The 25151-nt window shown below is 36.8% G+C and overlaps 6 protein-coding genes across 7 annotated transcripts; 4 read left to right on the top strand and 2 right to left on the bottom strand.

Annotated features, from left to right (window-relative positions):
• The first annotated feature begins 132 nt into the window (after positions 1–132).
• On the top strand, positions 133–1560 carry LOC9316113 (60S ribosomal protein L38). The gene is made up of 3 exons (XM_002881859.2): positions 133–240; positions 628–811; positions 1295–1560. Exons 1-3 carry the CDS (start codon positions 238–240, stop codon positions 1315–1317), a joined length of 210 nt encoding a protein of 69 aa, XP_002881905.1. The 5' UTR covers positions 133–237; the 3' UTR covers positions 1318–1560.
• A 1102-nt stretch (positions 1561–2662) lies between these two features.
• On the bottom strand, positions 2663–4550 carry LOC9317971 (F-box/kelch-repeat protein At2g43445). Its single transcript, XM_021029320.1, is given in 2 exon segments — positions 2663–3544; positions 3591–4550. Coding segments are annotated over 2 exon segments (1215 nt in total). The 5' UTR covers positions 4021–4550; the 3' UTR covers positions 2663–2759.
• A 2588-nt stretch (positions 4551–7138) lies between these two features.
• On the top strand, positions 7139–10281 carry LOC9317970 (hydroxyacylglutathione hydrolase 1, mitochondrial). Of its 2 annotated transcripts, none has more exons than XM_002881858.2 (8): positions 7139–7469; positions 7894–8076; positions 8292–8495; positions 8789–8912; positions 9160–9260; positions 9588–9662; positions 9759–9857; positions 9939–10281. In XM_002881858.2, the coding sequence occupies exons 1-8, from the start codon at positions 7407–7409 to the stop codon at positions 10083–10085; spliced, it is 996 nt and encodes a 331-aa protein (XP_002881904.1). In that variant the 5' UTR covers positions 7139–7406; the 3' UTR covers positions 10086–10281. The 2 variants fall into 2 exon arrangements, with proteins under 2 accessions (XP_002881904.1, XP_020884588.1); XM_021028929.1 differs by having other exon boundaries at positions 7178–7331.
• Positions 10282–10469: 188 nt separating this feature from the next.
• Positions 10470–14414, top strand: LOC9317969 (3beta-hydroxysteroid-dehydrogenase/decarboxylase). Its single transcript, XM_021028928.1, has 12 exons — positions 10470–10990; positions 11180–11269; positions 11359–11492; positions 11579–11749; positions 11886–12002; positions 12098–12177; positions 12601–12793; positions 12881–12983; positions 13349–13523; positions 13679–13835; positions 13929–13995; positions 14103–14414. The coding sequence occupies exons 1-12, from the start codon at positions 10741–10743 to the stop codon at positions 14252–14254; spliced, it is 1689 nt and encodes a 562-aa protein (XP_020884587.1). The 5' UTR covers positions 10470–10740; the 3' UTR covers positions 14255–14414.
• Positions 14415–14513: 99 nt separating this feature from the next.
• On the top strand, positions 14514–20522 carry LOC9316112 (flowering time control protein FPA). The gene is made up of 6 exons (XM_021028926.1): positions 14514–15061; positions 16433–16675; positions 16839–16895; positions 16982–17814; positions 18047–19384; positions 20208–20522. Exons 1-5 carry the CDS (start codon positions 14792–14794, stop codon positions 19350–19352), a joined length of 2709 nt encoding a protein of 902 aa, XP_020884585.1. The 5' UTR covers positions 14514–14791; the 3' UTR covers positions 19353–19384; positions 20208–20522.
• Positions 20523–20538: 16 nt separating this feature from the next.
• Positions 20539–24701, bottom strand: LOC9317968 (electron transfer flavoprotein-ubiquinone oxidoreductase, mitochondrial). The gene is made up of 18 exons (XM_021028927.1): positions 24120–24701; positions 23946–24022; positions 23724–23830; positions 23551–23632; positions 23371–23479; positions 23242–23288; positions 23090–23164; positions 22758–22874; positions 22548–22616; positions 22370–22462; positions 22041–22143; positions 21834–21958; positions 21691–21740; positions 21532–21598; positions 21329–21408; positions 21100–21228; positions 20913–20979; positions 20539–20805 (listed from the first exon to the last, which is right to left on the bottom strand). The coding sequence occupies exons 1-18, from the start codon at positions 24526–24528 to the stop codon at positions 20722–20724; spliced, it is 1890 nt and encodes a 629-aa protein (XP_020884586.1). The 5' UTR covers positions 24529–24701; the 3' UTR covers positions 20539–20721.
• Between the last annotated feature and the right edge of the window lie 450 nt (positions 24702–25151).

Here is a 25151-nt window from a genome sequence, read left to right as displayed (position 1 = left end):
GTGTAAGACACACTGTAAAATTGGGAAAAACTGTGAAGGGACTTTCAAGCGATATATGATTGGGCCTAGAGCCCATTGTTTGATAAATAGTCCAGAGGGTAAATCTGGAATTTCAAGTTTACGAATTAGGGCTTCTTCTTGATACAAGTTTCAAAAGATCTCTTTATATCCTCGCGGCGGTGAGTTTTCTCGAGTCTCTCTGTGGACGGCGGCTAGTTTCAACCAACAGATCCGACAATGGTACATTTTTTTTTCTCGGTCTTTCGATTTCGATTCATCTCGAGACGACGTCATTGATGTTTATGATTTGGTTTTCGTAGCTCGTAAGCAATCATTTATAGTTGTAGTAGAGCTGTTCCTGTGTCTTGATGTTTTCTCAAAAATGTAGACTTTTGTAACATTTCCAGCTTTGATGAGTCCTTCTTACTATGGGTAGGATATAGTGAAACTTGTAGGTTTTAGTGAATTTTGCAGATATGTGTCCGAAATCGAGGTCTGGTTTTACTTATTACTCTGATAGTATGATTTCTCAATGTCGTTTAATGTTCTGAGCTCGTGTCTGATTATCATCATTAAGATTTTTGAAACTTGTATTGAATTTGATGATTGATTGGATGAATGTTGCAGCCTAAGCAAATCCACGAGATCAAGGACTTCCTTCTGACAGCTAGAAGGAAGGATGCACGATCAGTGAAGATCAAGAGAAGCAAGGATATTGTCAAGTTTAAGGTCAGATGTTCGAGGTACCTCTACACTCTTTGTGTCTTTGACCAAGAGAAAGCCGACAAGCTTAAGCAGTCTCTTCCTCCAGGTTTTTAATCTTAGCTCTGCTCAATTTACATTGTTCTCTGCTACACTGAATAAATTCTCACACTTTGGATCATTTTAAAACCTTCATGAAATTTCTGTTTGGCATCTGGGTCCTAAACCTGTCTTTAATTAGTTACATTGCTTGTGTATCGTGAGGTTTATGAAAGTAAGCTCTCCATTACACAATTTTGTTATTTCCAGTCACTTGAAACCTGACAAAATTGGATTCATTATGTTATTTAAACTCTAAATATAGCTTTGCCTTAAGTTCCATTGTTTGAATTTTGCAAATATCTATGTACGTGAAAGTAAGCTAACAATTTCTCAGTTGTAAATACATGAAACCGGAACAATTATTGATTTTGGCATTTGGGTGCTAAACTAGGTTTGCTTTGGCTTAAGTACTATGTTTATGAAAAGCATGTCCATTCTCATATTTGATGTTCATGAGTTCTGAGTTTTGGGCTGTGTTGTGCTTTTTCAGGTCTGAGTGTGCAAGACCTTTGAAGATGAAGCAAACTTCTTCTGCAGATTGGAGTTCCTTTGGTGAAGAATCCTTTGCATCATCTTATAATTTTCTTAGGAGAGTTTATTTCGTGTCATTAAATTTATGTTCAGACTTTTCCAGTTTGATTGTGTTTTGGATTTGATTCTGTTTGAAAAACCAAATACGTTCTCAACTCTGAATTCAATTTGGATCAGACTGCTTTCTCTATCATTAAATTACAACTCTGAATTCAATTTGGATCAGACTGCTTTCTCTATCATTAAATTACCATCACATTCATTGAAATAAATTATAACCAAATTAGTCCTTGATCTTATCATTAACTACAATTTTAGATAATGTATTTTCATACATATCATTAGAACTATTGCATTATATGCTCAAAACTTATAAAAGCTACATGATTAGTACCAAAACTTTTTTAAAAAAATTCAAATATGCAGTTTACGAATCAAAAGTAAAGGAAGGGAAATTAATCCGTAGGACCAGGTCCAGTTGGAGCTTGGGCTTTTTGGGTTATACTTGTTGGACTTTGAATAAGTTTTTTTTGGGGGTAATTTTGAAAACTACTTTTTGAGTTATGCTTTGAAAATTACCCTTTTTCTGTTTTTAATGAAAACTACAATCTTTTATACGTAAAATGACAATTTGTATTAATTTAAATTTAAAGCTATATTTTAGAAATCAAAACTAAACTCGAATTTAGAGAAAAAATTAACTAAATTTGAAATAATATTAATTATATATAAATATATAAATATATAAAAATATATATATATATACTTTTAACACAAAGCTGCTTTATTAGTTTTATATATAAAAAAATTCAACAAGATAATATCTAAAAATATTATAAAGTCTATCCCTTAATATATGTTATATTATATAAAATAAAATAATTTTCAACATTCCAAGCACATTTTTTAAGCTCAACATATCACCAAACTTTGCTCTTATTCAATAATTCTCTTTGAATTTTTTTGCAAAGTAAACTATATTATGTGTTTTTAATAAAAATGAATCATCAAAATCTGCACCATAACAATAACACATGACTTAACAAAAATCATAACTTAACATCGGTAGAATGTTGTTATTCATTATTGTTTTAAAAGAATATTTAAGATAATAATTTTTTTGGAATTTTTAGTTATATTAAGACTTTGTAAAAATTAAATATTTAATTATTACAAATAAATTAATTTGATATTTTAAATATAGATATTATTAATCGTTATTAAGTTTGGTTTTAAATATTTAAAAATAAAAATGAAGAAAAAAGGTATTTTTCAAAAGTGTAAACAAAAAGAGGGTATTTTTCCAAATTTACTCTTTTTTTTGTCCCAAATTCATTCTTTTTCAAAACTTTGATATCCAAGATGTTTTTTAATGCATTAGCAAGACAAGATCTTGAACCAAAGAATAGATTTTGACACTAGCGCTAAGTAACTCCTAGTCTCCTAGAGAGGTAATAAGCAGAGGTAAACAAAACATTTAGGATACTAACGTTCCTTCTCAAAATTTTGAATTTCCAAGAACCTCGCGTAGGGAACAAGCGGCAACTGGATGTGCTGAACTTGGAATCCGCATGGCTTGGTTTTAACGGAAGTGGGGCCAAATTTTCAAGGTAAGAAGATATAACACAAATGTTAGAGGAGAGACAACGAATCTCATCTCTACCTGAATAATATTTGAACAGCCTCTTGTGATTATCATAGAAGACAAGATTCCCTTGCTTAGAAACCGACACGGGCGTGAACCACCTTCTCTGCCATAGCCAGGATACAACAACTCTATGGGCTAAACTTATGGAGTAAGTCTTGCTCCATGAGTAACGCTTGCTCCATCCTTTTCCTTCTATATCCATGCTCCAGATCTCTAGTATCCACTCAGGCCCAACTTTGGTCGTCATGGCAATGGCTAGACGGTCCTCAAGGTTCACTAACTGGGTTTCCTGCGTGACCCACGTAGCCGGAAGGTGGTGGATACCATAGTAGCTTTCTTTGTGAAGATCCAAGGCTAGTATTATGTAACTCGCACTAATTTGTAACCAGTAGATTGATCCATTCACATACACTGAAGGAGGTGTCCTCAGTTTGCTCCATTCACCAGTTTCAATATCAAGAATACCAAATTCATAAAAATCACGAAAACACAACCTCACTATTTTATACATGCCCGTAACTTTGTCTCTACCGAATCCCAAAAGCCAATTTCCTTGCGTTCCTGAAAGTTGTAAATATTTTTATTTCTTTGACTGCAAGAAACAAACATTTTTTTTTTTTTTTTTTTGACAACAACAAACATCTATTTAGTGGGAATCGCCGGAGTTGTCCGGTGGAGGGGTTCAAAACGTTGAACCAACTAGGTTCGGTGATGCATACTAAACCGTCGCAAGTCATCGAGGGTTGCGCGGCGTCGCAGTGCAGATAAACGATCTCTTCATCCCCTTCGAACCGAGACTCAGGGTGGATACTCGGCCGCCTGCAGTAGTTGCAGTTGTACGCAGCCAGGATTTTCCGGCGGTTCTTTTGAAGAGTCCTACGCCTTTCCACGAACAACTTCGATTCCAGGATTGATCTCCATTGTTTTGAGACGGTTTTGAATCTGAGGATTGATTTCAACGGCAATCCAAGGAAAATTTCTTCCAGTAGCTCGGGAACTATGTAGATCGAGTTAGTGTTTTTTCTTTCTTCCTCCATCTTTTATGTTTTGTCTGTCGTCGTGGTTCTGGCTTCTGATAAACCCTTTATATCGACTTTTCAGTGCATTTCTGTAAACCGGTTTTGGTTTGGTAATTTTGTTCAATTGATTTATTTGAGAGAAACCACATGTCAGTCACACAGTCGGTCACCAATTATGACTTGTAACATGCACTTCTGTTCCAAAAATTTTAATCTAAAGGAAGAAAAACTTAATTACCTTTAGGAAAAAGGTTAACGGCAACAAGATTGACATATTCCTTGGTATGTAAAAATAGCCATTATACACATAATAAACTTCTTACTTTGAAGACAACCATATTTCTTAAACTCTCAAGTGTTTTTTTTTAATCATTAGATTCTTCGTGAGTTAGATATATATGTGACCCTGTTTAATCGTTGATTTTAGTAGATTTTATTTGTTTTATAGAATGGACAGAATTTTACAAAAACAAGTGTGAGAGAGAACATACACACATTGCTTTAGCAACAAAAAGAGAACATACGCACTAGCAAATGTTTATGTCCTCTTTTTTTTTTTTTTTGTTAAATAAAACATGTCTTCTCATGTAAAAAAATGCAAGAAAAGTCACTTCAATATAATAAAAGAATGCTTTGAAGTTTTTAAACATATGAATTGTCAAAAAATGTACTAATAAATGTTAACCAACTACATAATCTTATACTTCCTCCGTATTTGAATAAATGTCGTTCTAGCCTTTTTTCTGTGTTTTTAATTGGTTGTCATTTTAACAACTTTTGCATAAAATTTCCTAAATTACCCCCAATTAATTGATCATAATTAATCAGTCTAAATTACCAAAACTACAGATACAAATCGATTTTCATAAAATTCTGTGCCCTTTCTTAATTGATTTAAAAAATATAAAATATAATTGTAAATAATCGTTTCTCATAAGGTTAGTTTTGTAATTCTGTGCCCTTTCTTAATTCACCCAAAAACAGTTGAAACGACATTTTTTCAAATACAGAGGGAATATTTGAACAATGGGTGTGAATGGTCTTATACAATAATGGGAATTTTGTCAATAGTGCCACGAATACAGCTTTTAGTTTTCTAATGCCATTTCGAAAAACTCATATCCTAAAATGGTCATATTTGGTTTTTGTGGCATGTGTAAAAGTCAAAAATATCCTCCGAAATTATTAGAGAGAAAAGATAATAAAGTTGCACACCTGACATGTTCCAGCTATAATAGGACTGTAATTAATGCCTAAAAGTAGATTGTACCATGTATTAACTGTCGATGTCAATATATTATTTATTAAAAAGTTTCATGGATAAGAAGGTCTATATTTTCGTGGACAACTTCTGAGTATTGAATACGTTTTTTAGTCTACGATATTCAGTGTTTGTAGACAAACTTATGTATGTTGTAATTATTGTTTACATGACATATATTGAACGATACTTCTTTTGTCGACGACTTCTGATTAATGAAACGTATTGTTTTCGTCCATAAACTTTGAACCAACCCTATTTCATATATAGTTTAACATCAAATCAATATCGTCCACAATGTAAGGAAACATGGTCCACGAAACAATGACATATTTATTCATAAAGTGGTCTACAATTTCTTATGTGATACAAACAAGATCTAATCCCTAACCATGTAGTTTAATGAACTTGATAGCAAAAAGGGCCGCAATTGCTGGTATAGCCTTGAAAAGAAGCAAATATGGGATAAACTGATGAGGCTTCCCATAGACCTTAAAAAATAGAAAAATGATGGACCAAAAATTAATTTTTCGACCCTAAAACTAAAGATATTGAAAGTTAGGGGGACAATTGAAAAATTTGTATATGAAAAAGGTTTTTACGAACCGGAGGGATCTGTAGCGAAAACCCTTTTAGGAAGAAGTTTGGGAACAATTGTTAGGTCGTCGTCTTCGCCTACACGATATGGAGGGAAAACGGGCCGACCATCAATTACTTCTTGAGTATCCTCCTGTAATTCCATGTCTTAGATATGCAAATTGTGGACAATAATTAAGATGGTCAGTAGACATATGTGGATAGTTAATGGACAACGAAAATGAAAGAATCTAGTACAAATCCGCTACAAGATTTACCTTCTATTCGAATCGGTAAATCGTGGACGAAAAGTATGAAAACAGTCAAAGATCTTTGTCGTAAACGGAAGATGGCAACCGACTAAAAAAACAGATTAGATTAAAATGGAAGGAGAAGGGGTAAAAGACAAATAAAAGCAAGAAATATATTAAATTTAATTTTACCTTAAAATTTAAAATGTGTCTGGTTTCCAATGCATCTCTAAGACTGTTAAATGCTGAAATGAAACGTCAAATCGATTTCCTCTATACACAAATTGGAGGACATTTCCGTCTTTCTTATTAAGAGAAATGGCGTTGCATACAACATGTTTTTTTAATGTCATTTTTAAAAATGGAAGGTGAAAACAGGGCAGTTTAGTTAAAAATCTCTACAATAATACAAGTGGTTCGTTGTCGATAAGATGGGCACAATTCTTAATGAACTACTTCAATTACTGATTTTTTTTTTTTTTTTTTTTTTTTTTTTTAAACTTTCAATATAGATAATGATTATAACAAAAAAAATCTCAATATACTAAAGATACACATCATATTATCTAGATATTATCAAGTAATGTATAAAAGTTTCAATTTATGATATTTGATACTATAATAATAAATAAATAATGTTGATAATACTCTCTAATTAATGCTTGATTTTTATTTATTTTTTCTATTCTACAAAAACCCAAATGATCAAGGCAAACGTTTAATCTCAACCACTCTAAATTGATCTTAACCAAATCAGCAAATATTGACGAAAGGGAATCTTTTCTATTTTTTTGCGTCGACCCAAAAGGAAATGTTTTTTTCCTGGATCCCAAAAGGGAAATCTAATTGAACAAAAGAAGTAAAAAATAAGAAAACCGTTATAGAAACACCAAATTTAATAATAGTATAACATATGGTAACTAATTTATTACCTTATTCAAATATTAATTTCTGAAAACCAATAGAGAAACTAATTACTCGTGGTCAAATATATATAACGAGTTTTGTGAATTATGATAACACGGAACAATTTATTGAGGGATATTTAGTAGTTGAGCTAAAATAAATTTGACTTAAAAGCAAAAACAAATAAATATAAAAATAAAAAAAGAGTAAAAGCTGTCTCTCTAGCTCTGACGTTGTTTCCTGTCGAAGTCGCAGACTCGTCATCACAGCTCAGGCGAGAAATTCTGGGTTTCTTCTATCTACGCGCAAAATCTCTCAAAGAAGCTTCTTCAAAGGTAACACAATCATCTCCTCTCGTTTCTCTATTTGAAGAAAGAATCAGAGAGAAGAGGGAGAGAGATATATAGAGGATGCCTGTGATCTCCAAAGCTTCATCTACCACCACCAATTCATCGATTCCTTCGTGTTCTAGGGTTTAATCTCTCTCCCTCCTTTATAGTCTTCTCTTTGATTCAGTCTTTGCTTTTGATAATTCCGATCTGGTTTTGTGGTTGGTACGAGATTTAGCTTTTTTTGAGTTCTGTGTTGGCTACTACTATTCAGATAATATATGTGAGATTTCGTTTCTGAAAATGTCTTGATTCAGATTTTCACAATACCGATCTTCGACTGTACTAGTGTTGTGTGCTGATTCATTGAGACTAGTAGGTTTGAATGTTTGATTCAAGCATGAGGGTCAATTACTATCTGCTGTTGACTGGTTAGGTGAAACTGGAGATTGAATTATCTAATTTAAGCTTCTCTGGTCTGCTTTTTGTCAACTGTGTTTAGTCTTTGTCTGGCTATCTTATACTATTTGTATCAGATTATGATTTGTTGATTGAATTCATGAAACAGATTGGAGGGCAGCTTTGCGTGTGGCCTGGTTTGAGACAGCTTTGCCTCAGGAAAAGCTTATTATACGGAGTAATGTGGTTATTATCCATGCCACTGAAAACATTGCGTGGAGCTAGAAAGACCCTTAAAATTACCCACTTTTGTAGCATTTCCAATATGCCATCCTCATTAAAAATCGAACTGGTTAGTATGCTTGTCCTACTATAGCTTTTTTCGTTACTCTTCTTTTGACTTTGGTTATCTTCTGTATCTCATGCTAGTGCAAACGTTTTTCCAGTTTATTTTCGTTTGCTTGCTTTTCATCCTGGATGTGCTAGGGTGAAATAACTTCACAACAAACTGCTGAAGACATTAACAACGATCTATTTGTCTTTTCTTATTTGTCGGGGATGTTTCAGGTGCCCTGCAGTAAGGACAACTATGCTTATCTGTTGCACGATGAAGACACCGGAACAGTTGGAGTTGTTGATCCTTCTGAGGCTGCACCTGTTATAGAGGCATTGAGCAGGAAAAATTGGAATTTAACTTACATTTTGAACACTCATCATCATGATGATCACATTGGGGGGAATGCTGAATTGAAAGAAAGGTATGGCGCAAAGGTAAGAGGATACTCTTTTCGGTTTAAAACTGTATGACCTTGTTTTTTTGCTTTCTTTCTTCCCTTTTCGCAAGTTACCCTTTCTTTATCATCACTTGTTCCCTTGGAGTGTTCTTGCCTGTAATAGCTATGAAACATAGAGCTCTACAATACAATGGTTTGGTTTTGAGATGTTGACCAGGAAAAAATGGCTTTCTGGGCCTTTTTGTTTTGCAACTGTGTCTAGTTGTTCTTTTCGTTGTTTCATCTTTTATATATACTCAAGTGTTTATATGTGACTTATGTTACCGACAGGTGATTGGATCAGCTGTTGATAAAGATCGGATTCCTGGAATTGACATACTTCTGAAGGATAGTGATAAGTGGATGTTTGCTGGCCATGAGGTTCGGGTACTTGATACTCCTGGCCACACACAAGGTTTGTAGCTGCCATATACCTTTACTTTAAAATACTATGAACATATCTGTACAGTCAAATATTGCCAGCGTTAGAAACCTTTGGTGGATCACATATAGTATCTTATCTGTCATTCTCGATACATTATTGTGTAACTGCTCTCCTTTTTTATCGTTGTAGTGTATAACAACTAGTAATTTATGTATATTTGGTGCCATGTTTACTCACATGACTGTTCACTCACATAACTGTTCTTGTTCTCAAGCAGGCCATATTAGCTTCTATTTTCCCGGTTCAGCGACAATATTCACAGGAGACCTGATATATAGCTTATCCTGTGGTACCCTTTCAGAAGGTACCCCCGAGCAGGTAACTTAAATTGAAAACTAGGCCCAAAACCTTAAATGTGAATCGAAAAAATATTCAACGTTCTCGACCCTTGCACTGTTATGATTATTTTCTTGTGGCTAAAATCGTACTAAGTGATTTGTGGTTTTTGAAATCATGTTTCTTTTTACTGTTATGGATGCTTTCTTGTGGCAAATTGTGCTAAGTGAGTCGATTGTTATAGACTTTATGGAGAGATCACTTGGGACTTTGGAGTACTCTAATAACCTAACTTTGTAGTTTCTTTCAGAGAAGTAAACTTATTGTGCTGTCCTTTTTAACGATAACCTTTTTCGTCTTATGACTCAGATGCTTTCATCACTCCAAAAGATCGTGTCTTTACCAGATGATACAAATATATACTGCGGCCGTGAAAACACAGCAGTAAGTTCTATACACATAAATACTGTCTTTAACTCACATTGTTCAACTCTCTGTGACTCGGTGAAGTAAACTATTTATATACCCTCCATGATACAGGGCAATCTCAAGTTTGCACTATCCGTAGAACCAAAGAATGAAACTCTTCAGTCCTATGCAACCCGAGTCGCCCATCTTCGCAGCCAGGGACTCCCATCAGTAAAACTTCTTATCTCTTCCCTATCTCCTCTTGCTTCTAAACCTCTTTCTAGATTTCAATTACGGTTTTGTTGTCTGTAGATTCCTACGACTGTTAAGGTCGAGAAAGCATGTAACCCGTTCCTCAGAACATGGAGCAAAGATATCCGAAAATCTTTAAGCATTCCAGACTCAGCAACAGAAGCTGAAGCACTGCGTCGTATACAGAGAGCCAGAGATCGTTTCTGAAAGCTTGGGGTATCTTTCTTAATTGTATAGAAAAATTTGCAAGTCATCATCAGCTGCAAAGATTGATATTTTATATGTTTTGGGTTTTCTTCAGTTATCGATTTGAATGTGTATTCAACACAGAAAACATCTAAATATGTAGTTTCACTCAATTATTAAATTATTGAGATTTTTAAGTGTAATTTATGCTTCAACATACACAAGTGTATAGATAGATACGTTTTAGTTCTATCTACAAGTGCTTACCAAATTTCTACTATGGAAATCATATGTTTGGTGGATTGATGTAATTAGCTCACCAAACGTGAAAACGCAACCGTGCGTCTATGATTTAATTACAACTTTACTATATTTGTTTGTAATCAAGAAATAATTATACAGATAATTTAAATAATTAAGTCCAATCCAATCCATAGATCTATTGCAAAAAGTGTGAATATTAAATTATAATTACACAGCCCAAGAATAAATGAAAACGCTAAAAGGTTTCGCGAGTGGAGAGCATATAATCTGCCCGCCAAGCAACCCCTTAAAACATTTAGTATTCAGCTTTTTGTGCACTGATCCAACTCGACTCGGCCTTTTTCTCTGAGTTGACTCGGCCGAGTTTTATAGCGAGAAGGCGATATAGCTGGGGTTTGATTTGGCGATAACAATGGACGAAGATTCCGTCCGTGGTGGAGATTCTCACCTCAAGACTTGTGTCGTCCTTGGCGGCCGAGGGTTCACTGGTCGATCGCTCGTCTCCAGATTGCTTCGTCTCGGAAACTGGACAGTCCGTGTCGCTGATTCCGGTCACACTCTCCATCTTGACGCATCCGATTCGGTCCTCGAGGATGCTCTCTCCTCCGGCCGCGCTTCTTATCACTCCGTCGATGTTCGTGATAAACCTCAGATCGTTAAAGGTTTTCTTCTCATTTCCTGTTGCACTTTGTTAGATATGACATGGAAGGATCATCGGTGTTTGGTATCTCAGAAATGCTGTGGGAGAATTTTTGGATATTTGAGATTTTTGTGTTCTGATTTGAGTAATGCATTTGAGTTTTGATGTTGGGATGTGATTGTAACATCATATTGTGGTTTGTTCCTTGCAGCTACTGAGGGTTCCTATGTTGTATTTTACATGGGAGCTACTGATTTACCTTCCCATGATTACTTTGACTGCTACAAGGTTATAGTTCAAGGTAAAGTCCTTAGTCACTTCAAGATGGTTTACCATTATATTAGTTTTACTAGTGTGGTTAATCGATTTCTCGTACAATTCGTCTAATAGGTACAAGAAATGTGATTTCTGCCTGTCGTGAGTCTGGAGTCAGAAACCTTATCTACAACAGTTCAGCTGATGTTGTTTTTGATGGTTCCCAACCTATACGTGATGGTGATGAATCCTTGAGACGCCCTTTGAAGGTAATCCCTGAGCATGATTGTTTTGTTTGTTTTTGTCTTTGCTCTTGTTCAGAGATGATATTTGTTTTTCTCTGATTCTCTTGCAGTTCCAATCCATGCTGACAGACTTCAAAGCTCAAGCGGAATCTTTGATCAAATTTGCAAACAACCGTGATGGTCTCTTAACTTGTGCACTTCGCTCTAGCATTGTATTTGGACCTGGTGACACAGAGTTTGTACCTTTCCTGGTGAATCTAGCCAAGTCCGGATATGCAAAGGTCGTACTATTAGTTCATCCCATTATTGCTTTAATATTTGTCATTTTATAATACCTGGTAGAATTCCTTGAGCTTGATGCATTCTTAGTTTTCCTTTTTTTGGGGGGAATGACTGTCTTCAGTTTTAAAATTTCAGTTTATAATCGGGAGTAGTGAAAACATGTCTGATTTCACTTACTCAGAGAACGTTTGTCATGCACATATTTGCGCCGCTGAAGCATTAGATTCAAATATGGAGTTTGTGGCTGGAAAGGTAACCTCCCTGAGGCATGTGTATTTGCCAAATCACTCCTGAAAAGCTCATGAACTTTATATGTGATGAAGTTTTTCTGTGCCGACTATATGTAGGACTTTTTTATCACAAACCTCAAGCCGGTTAGATTTTGGGACTTTGTAAGCCACATAGTTGAAGGTCTGGGATACCCAAGGTAAATGAGCATCCAAACAGTTTTTGATATAACGAAACTTGTTGTGAACTCTTTTTATCTTTCTGTTTCCTGATTATCCGGTGTCTGCTGTAGCATGGGAAAAAGGCTCCTCAGAACTACTGAACCCACCTTGAATGTTCCCTTCTTAAAGCATAAGATCTTAATTTTCTGTTGATAGATGTCCTGGAGACATGAACTACCTTATCTAGTACAGCTGTTTCGAGCACAGCCATATTCAATTAATCGTTTTTAGATATAAACTATCTCTACATGGTGATTCGCTGATATTTTAGTATCTTGTACATGGTCGTATATGTTTCCTTCTCCTATGTCCTTAATATTGATCATTTTTAAAAGTTTTAGATCCTTAGAGCTAACTTTCTGGTTTACCTGTTTTGATATCTTTTTCCTCTTTAATTGCAGACCATCCATCAAACTTCCTGTTCGGCTGGTTTTGTTTGTTTTCTCACTTCTTAAATGGACACATGAAAAGGAGGGCCTTGGGAGTAATTATGACACAGCTCATCAGTATGCTCTGTTAGCTTCATCGACGAGAACTTTTAACTGCAATGCAGCTAAGAAGCATCTTGGTTACACACCTGTTGTGACACTTGAAGTGAGTTTAAATTTGATAATGTTTTGTTTTGCAAATTCAGCTGCATAGTAGCATCCTTGGATTCATTAGCTTTTGTTGGATTTGTAGGATGGAATTGCATCAACGCTTCAATGGTTCTCTCGGGATCTTGAGAAGTTCGATGACACAATCATTCAATCTACTGCAGATCAGCTTCTTGGTTGTGGGAAAGGTTAGAGCCATCTCGCTATTAACAATTATAATGCCCTTTTGAAGTGTTATTGGCTAAGTATTCAGTTATATTGCTTGAAGTCCGTATCTCATCTAGCTATGGATATGATGGTGCATGTTTATAAGGCTTAACCTGGAAAGAATATATCTCTATTCTTATCTTAGATTTTTAGCTTCTAGATGTTTAGAACTTGCTGAAGTATCTGCTCGGTTCATTTACATCTGCTTCCAGACCATGTGATTTCATGCGAGTTCCAACTTTATTTCATGCACATATAAACAAACTCAAAGCGAATCTAGTCAATGCAAGTGTTTAATTTTAGTCTCTTTAAATTGACTTAACTTTTCATCTATGTTCTCATGCAGTTGCAGACCTCTTGCTGTGGAGAAATGAGAAGAAAACCTTCCTTTCTTTCCTTTTCCTCAACTTGTTTTATTACTGGTTCTTCTTTTCTGGAAACACATTTACTTCATCTGCAGCCCAACTTCTGTTTATATTTGCTGTTGCTCTCTATGGAGTCGCTTTTGTACCTTCAAAGATGTAAGTATTGGTTCCAGAACTTTACCATTATAGAAGACAGTGAAAATAATTCGTGGTACCAAAATTGCCCTAGCAAATCATGATGCATCTATGTATATATGTTTCACTTTTGAAATCTATATGCAATTAAGTGACAGATTTATTTACTTTGACAGTTTTGGGTTTCAAGTCAAGAAAATACCCCCATGGAGATTTGAGATCTCGGAATCCGCTGTGAGAGATCTTAGTAGAGATATCGTAGTTGTATGGAATCAGGGAGTTCGAGGTTTTAAATCCTTAAGCATAGGAGGAGACTGGATCAAGTTCTTCAAGGTACAATTATACTCTTTATACACTTCTCTAATGCTCACCAAACATGAAAAATACCTCATCTCTCTCGTTTCCTAAAACAAAACATAAAAACAGATTGCAGGATCGCTATATCTCCTCAAACTGATCGTATCCCGTTCATTGGCTGCATTTCTTTTCACAGGTACTTGAACAAAGCTTTTGTTTTCACACTTGATAAACATAATTACAAACTTCTTCATCCATTAATCTTCGTATCCATAACATTTTCTGTACTCTTTGTTTGGACAGTGATGTCGTTCTCATTCACAGCTTTCTTCATCTACGAGCAATACGAGCTTGAGCTCTACCACCTAGCCCGGATCTTCATCGAATGCTTAACAGTTCTTAAAAGGATGGTGATACCTGTTTCTGGTGCTTCATCTAAACCAATGTTCATGTGAAGCTTCCAAAGTCTACTAAACGAACACCTACAAACCCAGAGACTAATTGCAGTTATTAGATGTCTTATGTACAAACATTATGCTAATCTTCAGTGAGAGCCCTTGGGGTTATGGATTTTCGGTTTATATATGATTACGATTATTTACGAATTTGCCACAACTACTATTGAAACGCACCGTTTCGGTCCGACTCCCAAAAAGGAAAAAATAATAAAATAAATTAAAGGAAAAGTATCTATATATCCTTTAAAAGCCGCCGCTTCGATATCCTCTGGCCTCTCTTTCTCTCACAATCTAATCTTCTTCTTCGTCTTCAAACTCAATCTAGGGTTCTCTTCTCCTCTCTGTAGGTAGGATTTTGAAAACTCAAATCTCTCTGAATTTCTCTTGCTCAAGGTATCATTGCTTCATCGCACAATTCGTCTCTCGTTTTCCGTCTCGTGGATATCGAAATCTCATTATCCCAAAAGGTAAAACAATCAAATTCGGGGATTCGAATTTTGGATCCATAGGATCTCGTCAATTGAAACAATCCCGATGGCGTTAGCTATGAAGCCATTCAGAGCCGATGATTCCGGTTTCCAATCAAACAATCTTTGGGTCGGTAGCCTTACGCCGGAAACGACAGAGTCAGATCTGACCGAGTTGTTTGGAAGATACGGCGATATTGATAGAATCACTGTGTATTCTTCGCGTGGCTTTGCGTTTATATACTACAGACGTGTGGAGGAAGCTGTGGCAGCGAAAGAGGCTCTTCAAGGAGCAAATTTGAATGGAAGTCAAATTAAGATCGAATACGCACGACCGGTTTGTTCTTATCTATATCTTCGTTTGTCCTCTAACTTTGATTGTCTTTTGTCAACGATTATACTCTTTTTACGAATTCATAGTCCAGGTTCATATAACTTTGATGATGCTTGTTTAGTCCACAAAAAAATTCTTGTTGAACTGAGTTTTTTTTTTTCGTCGTACAAATCAAAGCCGAAACCTAGAGATTTTTCTATTATGCGAAACTTGATCCGATCTAAATAAGAGAAACGTATTTCTCAAATTACTTGGGTTTTATCGAACTCGCGCCAAGCCAAACCACAGAGACCATACAACTCTTAGCGAATGAGCTCTGCAAAAGAATACATCAAACACATGTTTTCTCTCGTTTATGCGAAGGTTGATCCGATTATCGTTGCTTCCCTTAGCGATATCTTCGGACTTGTATCCGCGTTTAGCAGTCTGGTTTCAGGTTAAATCTCACAAGCTTGAGTATGAATGAATTGGTACACCACTCAAATTCGCAATGGTGAAAAATTGGAAGCTAGCAAATCTATCATCGGCAGTTTTAAAGTTCAGTTTCCTGCAATAATCAAACCGTGTGGAGAGATTTGTATATGGCGGTACGTAGATATCAATAATTGCATATTGGAAACAGAAAATTCTGGCAACAGTATCGTCCTAACTCCTACTGCTAGTATAGGTGTCACAAATCCATATCAGCGTGAGGGAGTTTGGGGCTTGTTTAGGCTCGATGCTACAGAAAGACAAATTACGTGGCTGCTAACTCTTCCAATCAGAAACGTAGTAAAGAAGAGAGACTCATGGTGAAAGAGAGATTTTGTGAAACGCTCTAGTTGAAGAACCATGCCCGTTCCTCAAATCTTACCATGCGTACAATCTGGGCTTTCTCATTTTAGTTCCTTAAGGAGTTGACTTCTTCACAACCATTCTTGGATTGTTATAGCTGCAGTGATCAAGACATAGATTCATTTGCAGGCAGTCTCAAATTTCAATGTCTTCCCGGCTTTGAGTACTTAATGGAGTGTCTAGGGATTGGTTTATTTGGGACTCAGGCAATGATAAAGACAATAATGTTTTGCAGAAAGTGTTAATGTCTTGCCGGTTTTTGGGTCGACATGCTTCTCCTGCTGACAAATTGTGTGTGTAGTCGAGAGAATTTATATAAAACTGATTGAGTGAGGAAGAGGATATGGTTTCCTTGCAGCAGTGTTGCTTGCTTAGGATAGCAATTGATATGAATTGGTGTCATAATGTAGTTGGAATTACTAGTTAGTTTCTGTGTTTAGTTTCTTTGATGTTTGATGCTTGATATGTTTGAAGCTTTATTCTTGTCAACCTATCTGGGTAGTATTATATCGCCTTCTTATCGACGTTTTCTTGTTGCAGGCAAAACCTTGTAAGAGTCTTTGGGTGGGTGGAATCGGCCCTAGTGTCTCCAAGGATGACCTGGAGGAAGAGTTCAGCAAGTTTGGGAAAATCGAGGATTTTAGGTTTCTCAGAGAACGCAAGACAGCTTTCATTGATTATTATGAGATGGATGATGCTTTACAGGCTAAGAGCATGAATGGAAAGCGAATGGGTGGTAGCTTTTTGCGTGTTGATTTTCTCCGGTCACAAGCGCCAAGAAAAGTAAGCACTCTTCTGGCATTTGGTTTTTACTTTTCAAAACGCTCTAGTAAATATTTTTCTTTAGTAAATATTTGGTTTTTCTTCATATCTGCGTCTCTATTCCATTGTAGAGTAGACTCAACTTTTTAAGTCTGAAATCAAGTTACATTTGCTTTATCTTCAGGAACAATGGGCTGGCTCTTATGATAACAGGAATGGCAATATGAATCATAAACCGCAGGTTAGTCTTAAATGTTGAAAGTATGTGTCTTGTTACTGGTGATACTTATAGGTTACTGGTTTTGACGTTTTGTTATATTCTTACAGCATCCTCACTCATATGACGACGGTAAAGGAGATGTCCAGCCAAGTAAGGTTCTGTGGATTGGGTACCCTCCTAATGCTACACAATGCAATGATGAGCAAATGCTGCACAATGCAATGATACTCTATGGTGAGATCGAGAGGATAAAATGTTACCCATCAAGTCATTTTTCACTTGTGGAGTTTAGGAGCGCGGAGGAAGCTCGCCATGCCAAGGAAGGGATACAGGGGAGGTTATTCAATAATCCTAGAATCAAAATTATGTACTCAAACGATGAGTTACCTCCTGAGCCAGACGATACCAGTTTTTACTCTGGTATGAAACGGTCAAGGACAGATATGTTCAACAATGATCCGTCGTTTATATCTTCTCCTCATTCTACTGGAATTCCTGGGTCTATGAGGCCTCTCAGAGGTAGCAATGAGCGTTCATATAATGGTTCAGAATACAACGACGTTGTTGGTAAGGAGCCAAACTGGAGGAGGCCATCTGCAAATGGAACTGGAATACTCCCATCTCCAACAGGACCTGGAATCCTCCCATCTCCTGCACAAGGTATGAGGCACCCTATGAGGTCAAACCCCGGTTCTTGGGAAGAATATGATCCTGCTCAGTTGGACAGAGAAAGTAAACGAACCAGAAGAGATGGATCAGTGGACGGTTTTACTCCAATGGGTGTCGATGAGAGGTCATTTGGGCGAGTTTCAGTTGCTGCTAGGCCTATCCGTGGCCCCCCTGATTCTGATTACATATGGAGAGGAATGATTGCCAAGGGTGGAACTCCTGTCTGTTGTGCTCGTTGTGTACCTATGGTAAAGGGAATTGAAACTAAACTGTGAGTACCAATTACAAGCACTTAAACCCTTCTAGTGTTTTCTTTTTCAGATAGATTTATATATTTTTCATTTCATTCTCGATGGAAGTAAGAATTCATTATTTTAGATAGTACATTTTAGTTTTACTATTACTTGTATAGTTTCTGATATGTCTTGATTTTCGTGGTGCTGATTCATTTATGGCATTGCCCTCAATTGCTGACTTTGTTTTTTCTTATAATTGATTTATAGGCCTGAGGTCGTCAATTGTTCAGCAAGAACTGGTTTGAATATGCTCGCCAAACATTACACCGATGCCATTGGATTTGAGATCGTTTTCTTCTTACCAGACAGGCAAGAAGATTTTGCGTCTTACACTGAATTTCTCCGCTACCTTAGCTCAAAAGATCGGGCGGGTGTTGCCAAATTAGATGATGGTACAACTTTATTCTTGGTGCCTCCATCAGATTTCTTAACTGATGTACTCAAAGTGTCCGGTCCAGAACGGCTATATGGTGTTGTTCTCAAGTTGCCCCCGCCAGCCGTTCCTGTTACAGCATCATACATACAAGAATCTCAGTCCAATCCTCTGCATTATATGGATCAAGCCCGGGATTCACCTGCCAATGCCAGTCACAGTTTATATCCTCCTAGGGAAAATTACAATAGGGTTGCACTAGAACATCTGACAGCTGCTTCAAAACCATCGGTTAGTGAGCCTCTCAGAATACCTAATAATGCAGCGCCTCAAGCTGGGGTTAGTTTAACTCCGGAGCTTTTAGCCACTCTGGCATCTATTCTCCCTGCAACTTCTCAACCTGCTGCCCCTGAGAGTCACCAACCTATATCAGGACCTTCAACAGTTGTTTCCACAGTACCTCAATCCAATGGACTGTACAATGGAGAAGCACCGTCTCAAGCTTGGAAAAGAGGTCCACAAACAGTTCATGATGCAACAAATCAGTCATTCCAACAATACGGAAATCAATACACTCCAGCTGGGCAACTACCTCCTCCTCCTGCGCGTTATCCTCCAGCTTCAAACAACCCCAACTACTCTAGTGGAATGGTCCATGGCAACATGCAATACCAAGGCCAATCTGTTAACATACCTCAGCTGTCTCCGTTACCAAATATGCCTCATAATAATTATTCCATGTACACTCAGGGTTCGACAAATCATCCTGTTTCTCAGCCCATGACACAGCAATACCAACCAGAAGCTTCCGTGCCAAACCAAAACTATGGTCCAATTCCAAGTTATCAGCAAGCAAATTATCATGGCGTAACAACAAATCAGGCACATAACTTAAATCCTTCCCAATTTCAAGCTGTCATGCAACCACCAGTAGACAAGGCAAACTTAGAGCCACAAAACCAAGCACCACAATTGCAGCCTATGATCTCTGGGGCTGGACAGGGTACAACAGATGATGGGGAGGTCGATAAGAACCAGAGATACCAGTCAACACTACAATTCGCAGCAAACCTTCTTCTCCAGATACAGCAGAAGCAGCAGCAACAGTCTTCAGGTACCCCGGCTGGACAGGGGCCTTGAAACTAGCTCCACTCACCATCATTATCTGCAAGGTAATCATCTCTATCTTCTACCCTCTACCTGATGACTGAGAGGAATGAGCATAAGCTTTATTGAAATACTTGTTTGATCCTTTCCTGTTGACATATGATAAAGCATGTGCTCTCTGTCGTTTTTCTTGCAATCTTCTTGCATTTCTGCTGAGTTATCTGAGTTAAAACTGAAGCATTTTTTTATATAGGGTACATGAAAATTTGTGAAAAAACATAGGACTGCTTTGTTGAATATACTTATATACATTTTTTCTGTGTTGCTTGCATTTTCAATGTTGATGTCTATTTTGGTACTTCTTTCTTTGATTCTTCAGTGAATCTAGCCTAGTAGTATACACAACAGCTAATCTGTTATTATTCTTATCACATGTAAATTTTGCTTTCTCTTGAATCCCCTTGGAGCTATGATGGAGTGTGTGTGTGTGTACGAACGGTTGCTTATTTAGCATACCTTGGATTTGTAAATTTTCGTAAATGTGATAATAATATACTTTGTGGTTAGGATTTCTAATTGCTTGTATAGAAATATAACAACCGTTGCAAAACTCTCCTTTAATACAAAACATAAGAGGCAAAGAATCTTGACTGCGATCATTAAAGAGCATAAAAAGATGACCTGATCGCAGAAAGACAATTTGATGGACTTGAAAATGCCTTCCGAGAAAAACTCAGATATCGTTTACCAAACCCCATAAAACGCTTAAGAAAACATAACAGATTCAATTGTGATTTGCCTTTTTGTGAGCTTAGAGAAAAGTGAATTGAAGGAAGAAAGCTTAGAGAAGCCGTGTCACTAACTCATCCCTGTTTTGAAATTGTGTAGGTGGTGATTTGAGAGCTAAAACTTGCCTGACCAAGAGAGAGGCTTTGTGCTATAGTAACAAGTTTACGAACCAGTCCTACAGATGCTACCAAACGCTCATCTTCGTTAGGCTTCTCCTGCGGCGTTTAGATAAAAAAGGCTGTATAAAATGAATGTGATTCTAGATTTTTCTCCCCTTTTCTTTTCCTAAATAGTTTTTTCTTCTTGTTCTCAAAACAAATCCTCAGCAGTCAGCATCATGTCAAAATTGTTGATGACACTTCAATCGAGAAACCCAAGTTTTTTTGTTTGCTTATGAAACGATGATACTTTATCGTCTGCCCATTATTACTTTACTATCAAGTGAAAGTGTTTTTTTTTTTAATAGAAGTCAAGTGAAAGTTTACAAACATACGAAACACTAATGCTTACAAACATTTAGTAAAAAAAAAAATCAAGACAATTAGGATTTTGTTGAGTCTCATTTATTTATCAGATATGGATGGTAAGTGAGAGGTTTGTTGAAACTTGAGTACTACATGAGGGAATAAGCAGGGCCTCCACCACCTTCAGGCACTGTCCACTCTATGTTCTGCTTTGGATCTTTGATGTCACATGCCTTTTAGAAAGAACCAAAATCAATTTAAGCTTATCCAAAATCAATCGAGTGCCATGAACGAGACATACTTTGACACAAAGTGTATAGACTCAGCGAGTGATGCGTACCTTGCAGTGCAAACAGTTTTGAGCGTTTATCTGCAGTTTCGGCTTACCCTCTTCGTCTTCGATATATCTTTTTTTATGTTTTGAATCAATACGGAAACGAAGATGAGTATCTTGCTTAAGGAAGTTAATCTATTGATCAAATTGCATATGGAGACAGAGAGAGAGGGAAGAGAAAGGGAGTTATTACTCGTAAACACGGGCCGGACAGTAGCGTGACTCTGGTGCAGCATACTCTGGAAAGTTTACCTTTTCTGGAATCTTAGGATCCCTCAAGCGCAAATGAGATGGTTGATCATGATCATGATTGGTATTACTCCTGTTATCATCATCATCATTCAGGATACAACCGCTTGTAAATACCATAGGAGGAGTACTTTTACATATAAAGATACTGTAGTTTATGTCATGGTACAAACCTGTATAAAGAAGTTGGCACATCAAACGACAAAACACCATCTGGCTTTGGATACACAATTGGTGTGCATTTCCGAGCAAGCTGCATAAAGATGTAGCTAGACTTTAGTTGTGTATCTATCAGAGTCAGAGTGTTTAGTGGATGGTTTTGATCTGATTATATTTGAAACAATTAAGGGTTTATTCCCACTGCGTGTATATTTACATCTGTTGCTTCGTGGTCTGCTTTCCCATGCTTGAGCGTGAAAGGGACTTTTCCTTTCAGTACATAGCTGCATAATCAAACATCAACAGTTCACGTATAGCAAAGAGGATCGATCACACAGAACACGGCAAAAAGAAGAGAATCAATTCCGGGTCTTACTGTTCCATAGCACTAACGGCCAAGCCAGGGAGTAGCCCATACTCGAATGCCTGCAAGAATATGACATTAAGATTTTATCTTCCAGAAAAGATCAATCAGATAGAAAACCATATACGCTGATATATGTTCATGATATTACGAACAGGACGGTAGTTTCGAGCAGCGTAGAGCTCTTTCCACACCCATGAATCCCTCAAGTTGTCCCAGTACGTGTTCATGTGTAAACCTTCATGAATTACACCAAATGCAGCCTCTGCTGCTAACATTCCTGTAAGATATTGATGAAATTAAGATGAGATTTCAATGAAGAGACAATGAAAAATCGTATCCTATCAAAAATATAATGTGACCTGATTTCATTGCAGTGTGTGTTCCCTTAATCTTGGGTACATTGAGAAAACCAGCTGAACATCCAATTATTGCTCCTCCAGGAAAAACTGGATAGGGAATGGACTGAAATTTTACTAGCATCAAGTTCAAATATGTCATAACATGTCAAACAAATCTTATTTCTGTCATGAAGGGTTAACTAGATCAAATCTTATTTCTCAATCAATAAAACAAAACTATGCATAATAATACATGCTTTAGAAAATGGCTATACCAAAAATGGAAATAGTTCTGCTTTCAAAGAATCTGCGCACCAGTTAGATCTAAGGGGTGGTGAGTTTCAACTCACCTGAAAACCACCTTCATTTAAAGTACGAGCCCCATACTGAAGCACAGTACCACCTTCCAAGATGCGTTTAATGGCAGGATGGTGTTTGAGTTTCTATTTGGAGGATAAAAACGATGGCTTTTAGAAAGGTATTTTTAGTAACTGCTAAAAAGTCTATCATTATGAGAAATTGACATACCTGAAATTCCTCATACGGATTCAAGAAAGGGTTGTGGTAATTCAAGGCAACAACCAAGCCAAGTGCAACCTGTTCGGGTGAAAAGAAAACTCCAACTGAGCTACCAAAATTGAAAGGTAAGTTTTGTAATTGATTAAGACACCACTGGAAGGAGATATTACAATATTTTCTCAACAATAACAAAGTACCTTCAAGGGAAAAGTGAGTTACCTGTCTATCGTTCATGTGGTACAAGAAAGAACCTCCATATGTCTTGGGATCCAAGGGCCAACCCAATGTATGAATAACTTCTCCAGGGTTATGCTTGCTTTCATCTATCTCCCAGACCTGTTGAGCTCGAAGTATCAGCAATTAAAGGACCTATGACCAGTAGTTCTACCGAGAGAAAATTCTCAACCCTTATGATAATGTGTGATCACTTTTTCTGTAGAGATGTTATTTGATATGAAAATCACAACAAAAAAAACTACTATCATACCAAAGTTTTTGCAAAATCAAACATGGATTCAAGTAACAATTAGAACGATGATACAATTATTTACCTCCTTGATTCCCAAAGCATATGTCTGATGTTGTGCATTAACCTCCTCTCTTAGTTTATACTTTTTGATTATTCTCTGCACAAATTAAAGTAACAAATTAGTTTGCATCAGCAGTGATTGGAGGCAATTATAATAAAAACGCTTCTTCTCACCTCTGACAACGATCCTCTGCATCCCTCTGCAAACAGTGTAACTCGCCCTGTGTATTGAAAGCACATATCTTGGTACAGAGGAAGCCTATAGAAAATGAAAAAGAGAGAGAGGGAGAAAGAGACAGAGACCTTTTATGTCAACACCTGGCTGGAAATTCTCCTTCTTGGAACCATCTTTGGATATTCCCATATCTTTGGTTGCAATCCCAACAACTTTATCACTTGCATCGTACAACACCTGAAAACAACGTTCACAATGCCAAACAAAATTGATTATAACTATAAACACAAGTAGAAGCACGAGATTACCTCACTAGCAGAAAAGCCAGGATATATCTCTGTTCCAAGCTCCTCAGCTTTTCCTCCTAGCCAACGCACCAGTTGGCTCAAACTGTATATACAAGCACCACCAAATACTAAAAATCTCAAATGAAACTTAACCATTGAGATAAATAGTAGTAAAATGTTTTCTCTACACGTACCTAATAACGTAGTTTCCCTTGTTATCAAACGGAGAAGGAAGTGAAATTGCACGCTCTTTGGTCAAAAACCAGAATTTATCAGAAGAAGCAGGGATCTCAATGGGTGCCTACAAACACACAGAACATGAAACAACAATGAATATTAATAACACAGAGTGCTCATGTTCTTGTCTCAAACAACAAGAAAATTCTTAGGAAATAATGAAAGAGAGAGAGACAAACATGTTCTTGTCTCCAATGTGGAAGAAGCTCATCAAGTGCCACAGGTTCAAAAACATTTCCAGATATAATGTGTCCTCCTACAAATTGAAGAAATTCACAACCAATTTCAAGAATCTAAGAGAGCTGATAATTGCAAAGTCAATACTTTGAGAAAGAGAGAAAAAAAAAACAGACCAACTTCTGCTCCTTTCTCAACGACACAAACAGATAGATCAATGTTCTTCTCCTGAGACAGTTGTTTCAATCGTATAGCAGCAGATAAACCGGCCGGTCCAGCTCCGACAATCAGAACATCGTACTCAATCGATTCTCTTCCGGGTTCACTGCTGATACATCTACTACTAATCCCATTCACTCCTAAAGTCCTCGAATTTGAGCTTAAAGGTGACAAATTTCGAAACAACTCGGCGGAATAAGGATACCCAAATCGATTAGAAGCGTTCGAGGGACTTGGAGGTGGTGAGACAGAAGAGGAGGTAAAAGATTTTGAAGAAGGCGATAGAGGGAGAATCAGACGCTGATTCTTCAAGCTTCTCAATGGATTAGAGGATGAAGAAGACAACTTTACAAGGAATCTATGCATGATCACTGAGTAATTAGGATGATCCAAGGAAGAAGATTAGGAACACAGAGCATTTCATTCGTATAAACAGAGGAAAAAAAGAAAGAAGAAAGCTTCGAAATGACTCGGCGATGATGTGGCAACCTCATTCTACTCTTCTCATTATCTAAAAATAAATCGTCCAAATGTTTTTTCTATGCAATAATTCCGAATTTTCTAATGTTTTTGGTGGTAAATTTTAGCATTTATTGGGAATTTTTGTTATCGTGTTGTCATTATCTCTTTCTTTTTTAAACTCAAAGATCTATTAAAAAAAAAAGGAAAGAAAAAGGAAAATTGAATGTAACTAGTAGGTTAAAAAAGTCCAATTGTAACGTCAAATAACGAGAGAAAAAAAATTAAGAAGAGAGTCTGTAATGCAAGAAGGGAGAAGAAACCCTATCGAATGTTGTTTGGTAAAAAAGAAGAGAACAATAAACTCAATGGAAGAAGGAAACCCTAATTCCATGTATTTGAGTGCCCATCTACTTGGAGAATTGTTCCTCAAGCTTCCCCTGAAATCTCTAGGCAGATTCAAAAGCGTGTCCAAAGAATGGAAATCGATACTGGAATCAAAGTGGTTCGTGGATAAACATCTCATTCTT

This window comes from Arabidopsis lyrata (assembly GCF_000004255.2).
Source record: "Arabidopsis lyrata subsp. lyrata unplaced genomic scaffold ARALYscaffold_4, whole genome shotgun sequence".
Taxonomy (NCBI): domain Eukaryota; kingdom Viridiplantae; phylum Streptophyta; class Magnoliopsida; order Brassicales; family Brassicaceae; genus Arabidopsis; species Arabidopsis lyrata.
The sequence above is the reverse complement of the archived record's forward strand: the minus strand, read 5'-3'. Positions and strand labels throughout refer to the sequence as shown.